At 31.2% G+C, this 17,952-nt stretch overlaps 1 protein-coding gene across 2 annotated transcripts; it reads right to left on the bottom strand.

Annotated features, from left to right (window-relative positions):
- Window positions 1-219: 219 nt before the first annotated feature.
- Window positions 220-16,859, bottom strand: LOC140443794 (uncharacterized). Of its 2 annotated transcripts, none has more exons than XM_072535260.1 (4): window positions 16,702-16,859; window positions 16,515-16,637; window positions 16,303-16,440; window positions 220-3,437 (listed from the first exon to the last, which is right to left on the bottom strand). In XM_072535260.1, the coding sequence occupies exons 1-4, from the start codon at window positions 16,817-16,819 to the stop codon at window positions 2,602-2,604; spliced, it is 1,215 nt and encodes a 404-aa protein (XP_072391361.1). In that variant the 5' UTR covers window positions 16,820-16,859; the 3' UTR covers window positions 220-2,601. The 2 variants fall into 2 exon arrangements, with proteins under 2 accessions (XP_072391361.1, XP_072391353.1); XM_072535252.1 differs by lacking the exon at window positions 220-3,437 and adding an exon at window positions 4,698-7,999.
- Window positions 16,860-17,952: the final 1,093 nt, after the last annotated feature.

The raw sequence follows: 17,952 nt of genomic DNA, 5'->3' as shown, positions 1-17,952 counted from the left end.
CAAAACATATCACATAAATAATAATATTAATAAATATTTTATTATATGTATAATATTATATATATATATATATATATATATATATATATATATATATATATGTATATATATCTTTATATAATATATACAATATTAAATTATATATACAAAAGGAACATTTTTATTCTCGAGAGAGGAAGAGAGAGAAAATATATCTTCTGTCTCTCTCTTACTCATTATATTACATATGTAATGATTTCACAGATTCACTCCCATACAAATTTCCAACGTGGAGCGCGCGTATAGAAGTATAACTTCAAAAATTCCATCCAAATGTAAATATATGTAAACAATAATACAGCCTATTTTCAAATTCTTCACGAACTTTGGCAAATGTTCTTATAGTAATAGCGCGACACGCTTGCGTAATTCTTTCTCGCAATTCTCCAAGTGATGCAGGCTGAGTTTATAAACAACTGACTTGAGATAACCCCATAGAAAAGTCAGGTGGCGGTAAGTCTGGTGACCTCGGTGGCCACTCGGAGGACCTCTCCTTCTAATCCATTTGTTCGAATAATTAGTATCCAAACAGTGACCCCTTACTATCCTAGAAACGGCACGCATTTTTCGATATAAGCTTTTGTTCGAGAGATATAGCCCATTGTAAGTTAGAGCCGGTACTAAATGTGTCATCTCGCATGTTTTACTGTATTAGTGTTTTAATTAAGTGACTTAAAGCAGACAGAATTTTTTTTAAGAACTTCCTCATCGTCATTTTTATATGGTTTATCATGATTTATAAGAAATATTTAACTCTACGATTCACTAAGAATTTATCGGATACAAACATTTGAAAAATCGGTGTAGGTACATATTTTTATTTTTTGGTTTGAAATAAAATAACACAGATAATTAAGTTTAAGAACATTGATATTGAATCTTCTGTTATATTAGACAATTTTAGTCTTGATATTTTATACATATGGATCTGTCAGAACGCCTCGTATCATATTAAAGACCTGTCCTCAAACAAAAAAAAAAAAAGATATGAAAGCTAATTAATTTAAAATATTTTAAAGAATTTATCACAAATATATTTATCCACCAACTAGATGGACTGACGACATGAAGCGTGTTACCAATAACTGGATACAAGCCGTACAAGACAAAGACAGATGGAAAGAGCTGTGGGAGACCTATGTCCAGCAGTGGACGCTTACAGTGAGTAAATGTGTAAGTAATGTGACTTTTTAACCTTCGATAGATGAAAGAAAGAAGAAGAAATATATGAGCATCAAAAGCAAAACAGGTATTACAAACTGTGTGAAAGAGACAAAAAGGGCATTGAGTGATCACCTAGATAGAATTGATAAAAGACTTACAAAGTGAGGCCAATCACCAACAGACCACCCAGAAGAACTCCCAAATGCTGGTATAAAAGTTAAGACATCAGAATTCCAACTTAGGCTGCAACTTTGAACAAACAACACATTGTATTACAACAATAAGAAGAAAACGTTTCCAAATAAACGTAAATAAAGGTATAAAGGAGTGCATTTTTGCTTTAAAATTTTACTTTATATGTCGATTTAAATAAATACTTTCGAGAAAAGTACTTAAAATAAGTCTCACAACCTTAGGGTTTTTTAGATGTGAGTACTCGTATGATGTTTCAAAGTACCTGCTTTAGTAAACCGCTTAAAACAAATTTCACACTTGTAAGGTTCTTGGCCAGTGTGCACTCTCAAATGCTTTTTCAATTTACCTGCTTGACTAAATTGCTTCAAACAAATTTTTGTGAATTTTTACTAGAAAATTTAACAAACGTGCCATTTATATGTCAATTCAAAAGATATTTTCGAGAAAAGGACCTAAAACAAATGTTTCTCATACCCTAAAGGTTTTTTAGCTGTCTGTACTCATATGTCAAAGTACCTCCTTGGATAAACCGCTTAAAACAAATTACACACTCGTAAGATTTTTTGCTAGTGTGCACTCTCAATGTGTTTTCAAAGTAGTTGTTTTACTAAACTGATTAAAACAAATTTCACACTTGTACGGCTTTTCTTCAGTGTGTGATCTCATATGATATTTCAAACTATTACTACTACTACTAAGAAAACTGGGTAAAACAAATGTCACACTTATAAGGCAGTATGCACTCTCAAATGCCTTTTCAAATTGCTTCCTACGCTAAACTGCTTAAAACAAACTTCACACTTGTACGGCTTTTCCCCAGTGTGAACTCTAAAATGTTTGTTCAAATTACTTCCTGTAGTAAATTGCTTAAAACAAATTTGACACTTTTACGGCTATTCTCCAGTGTGAAATTTCTTCATATGTTGTGTCAAACTACTTGTCTGAAAAAAGTGCTTACAAGTTTCACATGTATAAGATTTTCTCATTTGTGCTCCCTCAAATGTGTTTTTAAGCTACTTCTTTGAGAAAAGTGCTTAAAACAAATTTCACATGTATAAAGTTTTTCTCCAGTGTGCACTCTCAAATGTTTGTTCAAATTACTTCCTGTAGTAAATTGCTTAAAACAAATTTGACACTTGTACGGTTTTTCTCCAGTGTGCAGTCTTAAATGGACTTTTAAATTCCCTGCTGTACTAAATTGCTTCAAACAGATTTCACACTTGTAAACTTTTTTCCAGTGTGCGTTCTTATATGATATTTTAAATGATGTGCTGCACTAAACGATTTAAAACAAATTTCACACTTGTGGGTTTTTTCTCCAGTGTGAAATATAACATGTTGTTTCAAATTACTTGCATGAGCAAATTGCTTAAAACAAATTTCACACTTGTGGGTTTTTTCTCCAGTGTGAAATATAACATGTTGTTTCAAATTACTTGCCTGAGCAAATTGCTTAAAACAAATTTCACACTTGTACGGTTTTTCTCCAGTGTGCAGTCTTAAATGGACTTTTAAATTCCCTGCTGTACTAAATTGCTTCAAACAGATTTCACACTTGTAAGTTTTTTCTCCGGTGTGTGTTGTCATATGTGTTTTCAAAGGACCTACTTGTCTAAACTTCTTAAAACAAATCTCACACTTGTAAGGTTTTTCTCCAGTGTGTGTCATCAAATGAATTTTCAATTTACCTGCTTCACTAAATTGCTTAAAACAAATTTCACATTGGTAAGGTTTTTTCCCAGTATGTAATAACATATGTCTTTTCAAATGAACTTCTCCGGTGTGTATTCCCCTATGTTTTTTCATATTACTTAGTTGAGAAAACCGCTTAAAACAAATGTCACACTTGTAAGGTTTTTCCCCAGTATGGATTTTCATGTGTAGATTTAAATTATATTTTCTGTCAAACTGCTTATCACAAATTTCACATTTTAATGTTTTTTCTTCAGCAGGTTGACTCGTACGTTGTTCTTTACTAGATGTCAATTGTTTGTCAATTGTTTTCATAATTTCCAAAGTGTCCTTCTCTTGGAGAAAGTCTAAAATAAAAACCAAAGTATATAAAAAAGCTTAATGCATAAATTACATATCAGAAAATTTTCAAATATCAGTGCCTATTGCAAAAGATTAGTTTAGTATTTAGATGATACACTTATCGAATCTTAACTCTCATAAATAGATAATATAAATCAGAAATTGGTATAAATCCCAACCATAGCAATTTATTAGAGAAGAATAATTTTGAAAGTATGTTTAATAAATATATCTACAGAGTGTCTTTTAGTTTTTAAATCAATAAAATTAGGTTTCAGAACCTGTTAAAAAAAAACGGGTGTGGCAGACTGCCGGTAGAAGTTATACTTCTACACACGCGTTCGCCGTTAAAAATTTATATGGGAGTCAATCTGCACAATCATTACATATGTAATGCTATAGGTAAGAGAGGGTAGAAAGAGAAAAAGAATTAGTTATATAGGTATATGGTGCATCGTTTGCTGTATATAAACATTTGACCTGTAATAGGAGTATAGTAAATGAAGGATTGTATCAATATTTTAATGAAAATATATATTTTTATTTTTATATATGTATAAAAGGAGTTGAATGCAAAAAAAAATTTACACATACTCTGCAGTAAAATTTATTGTTTATTTTGTTATTAATATAAAAATTACAATACAATAAATACACTGCAACATAATTCAATATAATAATACAATATAAATTAAAATGTAATATTCATAAGTATTTAAAACTGCCAATATACATAACTTACTTTACGAAGATAAAAATAAAAAACCAACAACTCGGATTATGTTGTAAATTTTCATTTTATTTTAAAATTTATGTTTTTTGCGTATATTACATATATTTAATAAGATTAAGGTGAGGTTTTTAAACATTTCAAAAATAAAAAAGGAAATTCATAATTGGGATTCGAACTCACAACCACCAGCGTATGAACCAAACACGTAAAGGATTTGCCAATTAGACATTACACTAACGGATTTCAAAATTGACAGTTCTCGGTAAAACAGTGATTATTTTGAAATACAAGAGAGTAAAATAATTATAAACGTTTAATTTTAAATAATACAAAACATATTACATAAATAATAATATTAATACATATTATATATATATATATATATATATATATATATATATATATATATATATATATATATATATATTTATATATATACAATATTATATAATATATAAAATATTAAATATATATGCAAAAGGAACATTTTTATTCTCGAGAGAGGAAGAGAGAGAAAATATATTTTCTGTCTCTCTCTTCCTCATTATCTTACATATGTAATGGTTTCACAGATTCACTCTCATGCAAATTTCCAACGCCGACCGTGCGTATAGAAGTATAACTTCAAAAAAAAAAAAGAAATATATGAGCATCAAAAGCAAAACAGGCATTACAACCGGTTGTGGTATTAAATAGTTTTGGTGGTTGATTGAGGTGCCTTTTAGGTACTTGGTCAATTAAACCCACAACGAAATATATTTCAATCAACTATATATTTTATTTCGTTATATTACGTTGTTTTACATTTCACGTCGAACTCGAAACAATAATTAGAAATACATGTCCGTGACCTACACTAATATTGCAAGATTATGTATATTTCTATAATGACCAACTATTAATTATTGATACCTATTCTAATATCGTCTTCTTATTTATATGTTTAGTTATACAAACAAGTGTGAGTTTCCAAGCTTACCGGTTCATGTAGGTTCATTGTATACAAATAATTTGTATATAAAGTGTATTCGTTTACCAAATTCCCATCAGTAAACATGAGCACGTGTTGATATTCGCCGTCTCATTCGTCAAGAGGCGATAAAATATAATTTATTACCGTAAGCGAGACAGATTCTCATGTTACAGATCCCAATTCGCCATCATTTTAAATTCTAATTGTATCGTATTGATTTTTAAGTTAATATATTGTGTTATATTTATGTTATAGTTATTGTTAAGTTATTTACTGGTCATGTTATTTTTTAGAGTTTAGTTTAATTGTGATATAATGATTAAATTTCAAGAAATTTTTACACTAACAGTTTCAAAAGTAAATCTTTTTAAAAATCGTATGATACATAGGTCGTACACTTCCCGTCATATAAAACTGGTACACTTTTTTTTCCCAATGTAAACCTGGGTTCAGACTGGATACAGTGGTTCGTGAATTAATTCGCTGTTGCCATCACAGATAACGGAATTGCACTAAATCTAATTAAAAAAAATAAAGTTATTATTAGATAGGTATTATTTTTATCATTAACAACAAAAAACCGTATTTAATAAATTTAATAACCAGAGATAGGGTTCAGCTAATATCCAAAATATTTGAAGAATCTTTAAACCTAGATTATTGGCACAGGGAACATTGGAATGCATCTACTGTACCTAATTTTTTACTTCAATTACCTACCGAACACGAACTGTATTTTGTATCAATAAGTTTAGTCACAGGCCAACTACCCAGATTAATTTATTATTTATTATATGAACGATAACATTAACAAAAACTAACATTATACTTTATCCTACGTAGATTATAAAGTGACAAATACAATCCAATACCTCACTGTAATGTTTTATTATAATAATTTAAAGTTATGTCTAGATTGATTTTATCTATCACTATATTTGAATTGCAATATTTTCATAAATCATAATAAAACACAAATCAAGGTATGAGTACTTAATTGAGATAATGAAAAATTACAAAATTAATATGAGAATTTTTTAGGATGCATGTTTAAACAAATTTAATGTGACTGACTGATCGAAAATGCTCGATGTTTTAGTTTTTAGAATACTCAAAACTGGCGGTCTGTCACACAGCCCTGCTTTTAGCTGATTTCATATAATATTTTCGTTGAACTGGCAACAGTGCCCTAGAAATTAGAATGACACATGTGACAAGATCAACTTACACAACTTGAAAAACATGATTTTCGGTAATAAGAGTTGTACCAGTTTTTTATGACGCGAACGGTACATCAGTACGACCCTGTTTGGCTTACACGTGGTTCTATTGACGATTGGGCATTTGTAGAATGAATAGGGTTTAGACTTATTCTTAAACCGTAAGCCTTTATTTGCTTTTAATGTTTAAGGGTTAAAACCTTGCTACACTGTGTAAGACAGACATCCCACAGACACAACAGACCACCCAGAAGAACTCTCAAATGCTGGTATGAACGTTAGACATCAGAATTCCAACTTAGGCTACAACTTTGAACAAACAAGATATTGTCTTAAAATAAGAGAAGCAGAAAAAGTTTCTAAATATTAGTAAAGATATCCAGGAGTGCATTTTTGCTTTAAAATTGGGCTTATGTGTCGATTTAAATGATACTTTCGAGAAAAGTCTCACAACCTTAAGCTCCTTTTAGCTGTGTGTACTCATATGATGCTTCAAAGTACCTGCTTGGGAAAACCGCTTTAAACAAATTTCACACTTGTAAGGTTTTTTGCCAGTGTGCACTCTCATATGAATGTTTAAATTAGGTGCTAGACGAAACTGCTTGAAACAAATTTCACATTTATAAGGCTTCTCACCAGTGTGCACACTCAAATGTGTTTTTAAAGTTTCTGCTGTACTAAACTGCTTAAAACAAATTTCACACTTGTACGATTTTTTTCTAGTGTGTAGTCTCAAATGTGTTTTCAAGCTAGATGCTTTACTAAATTGCTTAAAACAAATTTCACAGTTGTACAGCTTTTCTTCAGTGTGTAATCTCATATGATACTTCAGTCTACCTACTTGAGAAAACTGCATAAAGCAAAGTTCACACGTGTAAGGCTTTTCTCCACTATGCAATCTCAAATGTATTTTTAAAGGACTTGCTTGACTAAACTGCTTAAAACAAACTTCACACTGATAAGGCTTTTCCCCAGTGTGCACCCTAAAATGTGTTTTCAAACTGCCTCCTTCGCTAAACCGCTTAAAACAAATTTCACACTTGTAGGGCTTTTCTCCAGTGTGTACTCGCACATGAATTTTCAATTTATATCCTTTACTAAACTGCTTCAAACAAATTTCACACTTGTAAGGCTTTTCTCCAGTGTGCACTCTTAAGTGGTTTTTCAAAATGTATGCTTCACTAAATTGCTTTAAACAAATTTCACACTTGTAAGGCTTTTCTCCAGTGTGTGCGCGTAAATGGATTTTCAATTTACCTGCTGCCTTAAATTGCGCCAAACAAATGTCGCACCCATAAGGCTTTTCTCCAGAATGCACTCTTAAATGCGCTTTCAAATTACCTGATTGGCTAAACTTCTTAAAACAAATTTCACACTTGTAATTTTTTTCTCCAGTGTGTGTTCTCATATGATATTTCAAAGTACCACGACGAGAAAACTGCTTGAAACAAATTTCACATTTATAAAGCCCTTCTTCAGTCACAATGAATGCATTTTGATTATTTATATCAGAGAAATCTGTAAAGCAAGCAGAATCTTTTACTGTTGCTTCTTGATCGTTTAGACTTATTCGTTGTTGTTTACTACATGAAAATGCAGGTAACGTTTTCATAATTTCCACTCGGTTCTTCTGGGAAAAATCTAAAATAAAAAATAACTCACGTAAGAAACATATAACAGAGAAATTAGCTTACAAAATACGAGCGAATCAGTTTAAGCACAACAAAGTTAGCAGTTAGCATGAACAAGTAGATGTGTTGGCAAAACAAGACTCGAGAGAAACCTTTGTAGGCTACAAGATGCTACAAAAAAAGGAGGTTTAGAAGTGGCTAATAAGAAACCATCAAAACAAATGAAGAGCCACTCAAGGGCAAATACAGACTAAGAAAATAATCAAGAATATTGATAAAAATAATAATCTGAACTATTCAGAGCAGCAGCATCTAAGATCAGAATAGCCATGATGATTGCCAACCTCCGTCGCGGAGATGGCACGTGAAGAAGAAGAAGACTGATAAAAAAAATCTCGGAAAATTTGATGAACCTCAATAAACGAGACCTTAAATATTAAGAAAGACAAAAAAAAGATTTGAAAGCAAATTATATAATATCAAATGCTTTAGAGAATTAATTATAGTCGGTTCGCTATATTTACGCGGGTTTCGGATTAACAAAATTATGCTAATGACTCATTGATAACCAGTTGCAGTAAACGACTTCCCAGAAAATTAGGTAAAAACTGCATTAATGGTCATATTTTAAAATACATTAAAATAACATTAGGGTAGGTATAAATTTGTTACAATATTGCAGTTGAATTGATTCTTTGCCAGTGTTGACATTGTATGTTTGGTGGAAATATTTAAAAATGCCTAGACGTGTGTTAGATGTAGATAGTCTAATTTGTAGTGTACATAAGTATTTTACGGATGAAAAAGAAAATGGCGGTTCTTTAAAATCGGTAATGTCTGTTCAACAACGCGTATGTGATGCTCTAGGAATTAGTGAAACCAAACTAAGAGGAGTATTACAAAATCGCAGTAATGAACGGCCGAAAGAAGATCACCGAAAAACTCGCCTATCATTGAAAACGAAAGATATTCCAGATGGAAAAAAATTTGAAATTCGTGATACCATTTATCGAATGCGAGCCAACAAGGAACATGTGACCTTAAATACAATTCTCTCGGAATTAAAATATAGAAAATTTGACGAAATTGGCAAAACAAGTCTATGGCAAGTGATACATAATTTGGGTTTCAAATTTCAAAAGGAGGATAACAGAAAAGCCATTTGTGGAAGAAGTTCTGTTGTGCACAAAAGAATTAACTTTCTACGAAAATGTTCTAAATTAAAAGAAGAAAGGGCAAATTTTATATATTTAGACGAAACATGGATATTTTCTAGGGGTGCAACCAAGAGAATATGGCAAGATGATAACGTAAAGTCTATCAAACATACTGATGGAGAAGGGAAGCGACACATAATTTTACATGCAGGAGGGAAATCGGGTTTTATAGAAGGTGCTGATTTAATATTTTCATCTAAATCAAAATCAAGTGACTATCACCGATAATATGAACACAGAAATGTTTGTAAAATGGTTACACGAAAAACTTCTCCCAGGTTTAAGTGAGCCCAGCGTAATTATTTTAGACAATGCACCTTACCATTCTGAAGTATTAAACAAAAGTCCAACGAATTCTTGGACTGTTAATAAAATTAAAGAATGGTTGACAAAGGAACATATACCATTTACACAACATATTTTAAAATCAGAATTATTACGCTTGGCAAATATCCACGCAAAACCAAAAACCTTTGTTGTGGATCAGATTATTGAAAGTTACGGTCATCAAGTTTTACGTCTGCCACCGTATCATTGCCAGTTTAATCCCATCGAATATATATGGGGAATAGCAAAACAATATTATGACAACCATATTGGGCCTAACGGTTATAGCGACGACGCAGTTCGGGAACCTTGGCGAAAGGCATTTTCAATTGTAACTCCAGAAGTGTGGTGCAACTGTATATTCAAGTGCGAGAAACTAATAGAAGATTGGTGGACTCGTGAAAATAAAATAAACGAAATAAGTCCAATCATAATAACAATTAATGGTGATGACAGTGATGATGATGACGATTATGATATTTTTGATGATAATGACTGATTTTCATTTTTGTTGGCAAGTTAAATTTTTTTATTTTTCATTAGAAATTCTCTCCATGGAACAAATATACATAGACCATATTTTCTGTGTGAAGTGTAATATAAAATTATTATTAGGTTTATATTAGCCACATTACACTCCATTAATGAAGTAATTCTCCTTATTATACTGTCAATTATATAAAAGATATTCCATTATTATTTAATTAAAAAAAGTTATGGATTATTTTTCATTTCATTTGACCAGTTGATATTTCCCCAAAGAGCAGGTAATTAAAACTGGGTACTACAATAACATTTTTAATCCGAAACCCGCGTAAATATAGCGAACCGACTATACAAATATAGCTTAACTTTTAACAACCGCGCCAGTGTATAAAATACAACATTTCTACTAAAACAGCGGTAAAAAACCCATGCCGCTTCCCCCACGCATCAATTCATCAGATAAAAAGTGGGAAAAAGGGCATGGACAGACCACATTAATAGAATGGGTGATAAAAGACTTGCAACTATTGGAAACGAAACAACAGGAGAACAGCCAGAAGACCCCTCAAATGCTGGTATGAAATTTTGTCATCAAAATTCCTACTTGCGCGACAATTTTCAACAAACATAACATTGTATTAAAATAAGAAGAACAATTTTCCAAGTATTAGTAAGGGTATACAGGAGTGAATTTTTACTAGAAAATTGAACAAATGTGCCATTTTATGTCAATTCAAAAGATATTTTAGAGAAAAGGACCTAAAACAAATGTTTCTCACACCCTAAAGGTTTTTTAGCTGTATGTACTCATACGTTGTGTCAAAGTATCTGCTTGGATAAACCGCTTAAACAAATTACATACTCGTAAGGTTTTTTGCCAGTGTGCACTCTCAATGTGTTTTCAAAGTAGTTGTTTTACTAAACTGCTACTATTTATGTAGGTACAATGTACCTTTCTTTACACGAACTTGAGCATCTGGCTGAAAATTTTAGCGAAAGTGATTGTGAATTTGATGATCCAGATGCTGATCCATTATATACTGATATTTCCGATAACAGTGAATACTCTTCAGATTGTGAACCACAAACAAAACGGCAGAAAGTGGAAACACTTTCACAAATTAAGTTTATAGTTACGTATAAATTTCAAATTGAATCTGAAATTGAAGATCTAAATAATATAGATATGGTAAATCCTCATATAGGGAATTTACAAGCAAATTTTATATGGAACAATGTTGACGGAAATTTGAATACATTCGACGTTATATATGAAACTACTTCTTTTGGTATAGTTGTAGAAAGTAGGGAAAATGATACACTTTTAACATTTTATAGAATGCTCCTAACAGACGAGATACTGGATATTTTAGTGCAGGAAACAAATTGATATGCCGAACAAAAAAATATTGATGCTATAAATCGTGAAAATGATACTAACAGAGAAGAAATATTAAAATTTTTGGGAATTTTGATATGGATGGGTTTGAACACAAAACCACGACCACGAGATTATTGGAGCACTAATTTTATCCATCATTGCTCAATATACAAGACGAAAATCATGTCGAGGTGTAGATTTGAGGCTCCTCTTGCTTGCTTCCATTTTTCAGATAATGAAGCTTGTCCTGAAATAAGCAGATTGTTTAAAGTTGAACCATTGTTGCAGGCGCTCAATAGAAGTTTTCAATCTGCCTTGGGTCAAGGCAAATACGTTTGCATTAATGAATCGATGATTCCCTTTAGAAGACGTTTGTCATTTTTACAGTACATACATGGTAAACGTAATAAATATGGCGTAAAAGTTTTCAAACTCTGCGGAAAAGGGTGCTACACATATCACGCAAAAATTTATGGCGGAAAGCAAAAAAGACCTAAGGAACAATCACTAGCATCCCTAGTGGTCATGGAATTAATGCAACCTTTTCTACACTCAGGACGAACTTTGGTTACAGACAATTTTTACACTAGTGTCAGTTTGGCACACGAATTAAATGATAACAATATTCATCTAATTGGAACACTTCGTAAAAATAGAAAATACAATCCTAAGTCGGTGTTTGAAGCAAAGCTAAATAAAGGAGATATGATGGCACTACAGAGCAACACTAAAGTTGTAGGAAAATGGATCGACAAAAGAGAGGTAACATTCTTGACTATAAAATCTTATCCAGAAATGGTCGACGTTCATACAAAATCAGGAATAAAAAGAAAGCCATCTACAATCATCATCACGTAGCGCTACAACCCTGGGTGGGTCTTGGCTGACTGTACAACTTTTTTTTCAATTTGTTCGATCTTCCATCAACCTAGGGTCAAATGGAATGTTCATTTTCCGGAGATCTGCTTGGATGTTATCTCTCCATCGCATTCTGGGACGTCTGAGTGGTCTTTTGACTGTGTGAATCTCCTCCCATACCAGTTTTACAAGTCTCGTTATGCAGTCTGTGCACGTGGCCTGCCCATCTTAGACGCCCGTCTACAATAGTAGAATATAATTCTGTTAAATCTTACATTGACGTCTCTGATCAAAAAGCTTCCTACAATAATTCCATCATACGTTCTATAAAATGGTATCGGAAAGTGGGAATAGAGTTATTGACAAATACAACAAAACTTTGAACAAAAAAATGGATGTAACACAATTTCGTGAAGAATTAGTGACTGCCATCTGCAAAGACAATAATTTTACAAAACCTCAACAAATACACCATAGGCTGGAAGAATATGACAAAAGAGGACGATGTGTTATATGTTACAGCACACTGACAAAACCCTTTGGTCGCGCACATGCATCTAAAAATTCCAAACAGTGCAACACTAGGTGTACTGGTACTGAATGTAGAGAAAAAAAATTTATGTTGTAACATTTGTTTTTTTTAACACATAATGTATATTTACAATAATTTGTTTAGATGTTTGCTTACATTTTTTCTTAATAAAGTTTTATGAATAATGTGTATCAATTTCAATGCATATAGGCTATGGGTAATGACATTATGAAAAGTCGTCTAGGTGAACTACATGTATCAAAAATAAATACACCCTATAAAGCCCTTTTTATAAATAAAAAAAAATGTCATTATATGAATTAACACATACATATAGACCATTTTATTAAAGAAAAAAAAAGTGGCCAGGCTGTGACAACTTATGCGGATAAATAGGCCCAGGAGTTAGTGTTAATAATGATCGTATAGTTACATACGAGATGTCATAGGGCACTATGCATAAAAATAGTTTAACTAAAAGACAAATGTTGATTTATTGACTTAAAGAAGGCCTCTGGCTGAGTACAAAAGAAACAACTTAATGAATTCTAACATGCGACATAGCAAATGAAAGGGAAGGATATAATGAAGATATTGAGATAGAAAAAACAAACAAGGTGATTACCAAGAGGGCACTACACAGTATCTTCATTATTATTGAACATATAGCGACATACGAGGTATCATAGGGCACTATAGATAAAAATAGATTTACTATAAGACAATTTATTGACTTAAAGAAGGCCTCTGGCTGAATACAAACTAAACAATTGATCGAATCCTAATATGCGACATAGCAAATGAAAGAAGAGGATATAACAAATATATTCAGATACAAAAAACAAAGAAGGCAACTATCAAGAGGGCACTATACAGTATCTTCAATATTAATGAACGTATAGTTCATTAAAAAATTTATGTAAATAAAAATTTACTCAACACATAAAATGTTATCCATACAAAATTCTACAAAACGATCTTGTCTGTCATTACATGGTCCAAGGCCGAAATTGCCTACAATGTTTTCTTGTCTACCTTTTCCTACTTTGGCATTGAAGTCTCTTATTATTATAATAATATCTTTATTTTTCAGATGACTTATTACCATCTTTATATCATCATAAAATTTCTCTATGTCATCTTCACTACTGCTCACTGTGGGCACACAAACTTGGAACAGATTAATATCCACATAAGTGGGCTAATAGATACTTCTCATGTTCCATGTGCCTATTTTCATACTTTTTGCTGGATAACAGCCTGAGAAGCCCTGTGTGTTTGTCTTCTGTCTAATCTTGGTGTCTGAGGACTATAATCAGTAAAACTTTTCTTATCATGTCAGTGCCATTATGAAAAAACTAAAGAATAATGGGGCAGTTTTCCATTGCCTTCCCCATCGCATTACCGCAACCATTTAAATTGTTGTCAGTTTAAAGCCATCTTGTGGCAGTTCATTTATAAGTCGATCCAGGATTATTTCCTTTATGTCTTGAGCTGGTACTGATGATCGTGGTGTCCTTCATTAGAAAGGGATAGGACCCATGCTCTATTGTATATTTATATGTATATTTTCATCACATAATATAAAACAAATTCTTTTTTGTATAATTTGTACCTATTTGTAATGTACAAAGTATAATTAAATAACTAAAATATAAACAATATGTATAATCATATTAGCCTTCTGTGTTTAAGGTGTCTAAATATTTTTTCTCTTAATAATATAAGCAGAAACGTCTCTAACAGATACAACATTTATCAGAATACAACACCACACTGATGGGCAAGTTACCTTATGTCAAAAAGATTAAAGACAACATTTGTGAGTTTGCCTTCTGATTTTTTTTTATTTTCCGCTTACCCAATAACTTCAATAAGGTCAAGTGCCATGAAAATAATCAAGTAAAACATTATACTGAGACAAATTAACAAACACATAACACAGTAGTTACTGAAAATTAATTATAGATTGAATGAAAGCTATAAAAATAACTAATACAAGGAAAAATCCCAGTGGTTGGCTGAATACCATTGTTTAAAAAGCTTACAATTAAGTAAACAACTAATTAAACTTTTTTATAAAATTAAAATTATCCAAACGGATTAAATATTTCAGAACATTTTTGGTCTCATCAGATCATCCTCAGTAAAAACCTAAAAGTAAGTACCTATTTCCATGTTGATATAATTATTACAAATTGGTAAAATGTTGACTGTTAAGCCAAAAAAATGTGGTAAATACTTATTAAATCATTAGTAATTGAATCTAGGTACAATAACTCTTAGATTACATAGTGAGTTTTTTAAACTGTAAAATTGATGTGGTACAAAGTCGATGTGTGTCCTAAGAAAGATACCAGCCAACTGAATGTAAGATCAGGGCAAACTTATCATGAAAATAAAGAAAATAAGATCAAGCTTCTTGAAGATAAACAGAAAAGTGCAGAAGAAAGACAAAAGAAAAGAGAATAAAAAAACTTTGTTAAAAAAGAGAAACTAAAAGTGAAGAAAAAAAAATACAGTTAGTAAAAAAAAGGAAGAATCATCAAGTGATGATAATGAATCATGGGTTGAATCTGGTAGGAGTCTGGATGATATATATTTTGAAATAGGTGATTGCAGTGATAAGGAAAACACTGATCATGTAAATTATATGGAGGGGATTATGTACTTGCAAAATTCCCTGAAAAGAAAAAAGAATATAAATTTGTATGTGTAATACAAAACATTTTTAATAATTGTGAAGCAGAAGTTGTGGGTATGAATTATTGTGATGACAGTAAAACTTCATTTCGAATTATTGATAAAGATGTGAGCGTAGTACAATTTCATCAAATCCTAAAAAGAATGCTGCAACCTCACATACTCATTTCAGAAGAAAGAATAAAGTAGCAGTTTTCAGATTCAGTGGATGTAGATTGCTAAATTTCTGAATTTAAATATACTATAATTACATAATATTAAAGTTCTCTTATAATTACATAATCTTAATAAAGTTATCAAAACATAATTGAGTGTCAATTACTAAACCTTGGATGTCGCTGGAAACCTCAACTACTAATTTTTTTTATTTTGATGTGTCAACTACTAACACTTTTGCAACAATTGTTGTAAATTTTATAAAAATTATTTAGAAAGCACAATTGTCCAAAAATTTATTTGTTAAATATTCAGGAAGGATTAGATTACCAGAATATACATTTTTTAGTTAAATTCAACATCGTTTGAGGCTAAATAATGTTTTTTGTTTTCTTCTTATAATGTCAACTACTAGTATATTTACCTTAATTATTTACCCCATTTTTTTCAGCTTAACCATCAACATTTTACCTCTTTGTATTAATTATATTAAACATTATTTTACCTCTTTGTATTAATTAAAAACGTTCTTAAATTTTTAAATCATTTGGATAATTTCAATTTTATAAAAAAATTTAAATATATATCATTATACATTAGAAGTTGTGTACTTCATTATAAGTTCTACCTACACGTTTTTACTATTTCCTCACCTGAGTCTTCCTCTGGTTCTTTCTTCAAGTTTTCCAGATCTAGAGAGGTGACGAGGTGAGATCTAGATGGCTGACTCTCTATATACTGTTGGTCACCTTCAAGGGGTTCTTTCTTAATATCAGTTTTTATTTCCACAGCTAATAAAAAAAAGTTGTTTACCTCATTGTAAGTTCTACCAATTCTACCTACACATTTTTAATATTTTCCTTACCCCAGTCTTCTTCTGGTTCATTCTTCAAGTTTTCCAGATTTAGAGAGGTGGATAGCTGACTCTCTATATATTGTTGGTCACCCTCACGGGACTCATTCTTAATTCCAGTTTTTATTTCCATAACTAATAAAAAAAATTGGAATTAGATCACATTGTTTAGTTTAATAATTTTTATTATTTGTCTTACCGGAGTTATCTTCCTCTAGTTCATTCTTCATAACCCCAATATCTGTTGATGCAGATAAAGGATTACTCACTACATCATATTTAATAAAATTTTCCTTAATTTCAACTTTAAATTCCATAGCTTACAAAATAGGTTGGTCGTTATTTAGGTTAACTTGAATTTGGAATTTGGTGCAATGAACAATGAACATAACCTATCGTCAGTGTTGCCATATGCTCATCTATTTCACACTCTCACATATAAAATTATGGGCAAGATTTATATATGAAATGAAAATTTAAAATTAATTCAATATAATTAAACAAAAACGTGAAAAATACATATATAATTAAAAGCATTAAAATTATACCTATAAATATTATAAAATAAAATTATATCTTACATTTAAAATACTTATATAATAAAAACCAAATATATACCCAAATCTCATTAAAAACTCGTTAAAAAAAATATATAGGGCCCTAATAAATTGAAAACGGTTTTTTAGGGCACTTATACTAGATCCGATTCGTTCTGCTTGTCTGGGGTATTTTAGTTCTGAACCTTGACATTTCATTGAGGGTTTTTTGGCGATTAAAATACGCCTGCTAAAACGGGTTATTGAGTTTCGATTCAGCCGCCCACTCTAAGTCAAATGTTGATTGCAGCCGACCACTCTGGATAAGACGCAGATGTTTAAAATACTGGTTGGTCGACCATGTAAAAGAACATCCCTTTTATCTTCATTTTTCCAATGCCCAAACGGAGTCTCTAATATATTACACACAAAGTCATTATTTTAGCCACCATTTAATATAGTCTTCTGCAGGTCATCATGCAGGATAGAGGCGATGGCAAAAAGGGAATAGGTAGAAAGAGGAAATCATGGCTGCGAAATATTCGAGACTGGACCAACATGACTGTATACGAATTATTCCACGTTGCCAAAGACAGATAAACTTTTAAAAATGTGATCGCCAACCTCCGTTAATGGAGACGGCATAGGAAGAAGAAGAAGTCATTAATTGGATTCATGTCTGTCTAAAATTATTTTTGTCCACACGAAATCCACGAGAACACTTTATATCCGAAATAAACCACAGAGAAATGTATTAATAAAGTGCACTAAACAAATAAAATTAATACTGTGACTAAACTAAACTAATAAATACTGTACTATACACTATACCATATAAAAAATATCTATATAATAGACTAAATTTCGAAATATTGTCGCTGAAAGAAATTTCCGAAAAATAGGAATACCAAATA

This window comes from Diabrotica undecimpunctata, chromosome 1 (assembly GCF_040954645.1).
Source record: "Diabrotica undecimpunctata isolate CICGRU chromosome 1, icDiaUnde3, whole genome shotgun sequence".
NCBI lineage: Eukaryota > Metazoa > Arthropoda > Insecta > Coleoptera > Chrysomelidae > Diabrotica > Diabrotica undecimpunctata.
The sequence above is the reverse complement of the archived record's forward strand: the minus strand, read 5'-3'. Positions and strand labels throughout refer to the sequence as shown.

Coding starts and splice junctions, on each gene's coding strand:
- LOC140443794 (XM_072535252.1), bottom strand. CDS start 16,819: ATGGAATTTAAAGTTGAAATTAAGGAAAATTTTATTAAATATGATGTA. Junction 16,638..16,701: donor ACTAGAGGAAGATAACTCCG/GTAAGACAAATA, acceptor TTTTTTTATTAG/TTATGGAAATAAAAACTGGA. Junction 16,441..16,514: donor TGAACCAGAAGAAGACTGGG/GTAAGGAAAATA, acceptor TTTTTTTATTAG/CTGTGGAAATAAAAACTGAT.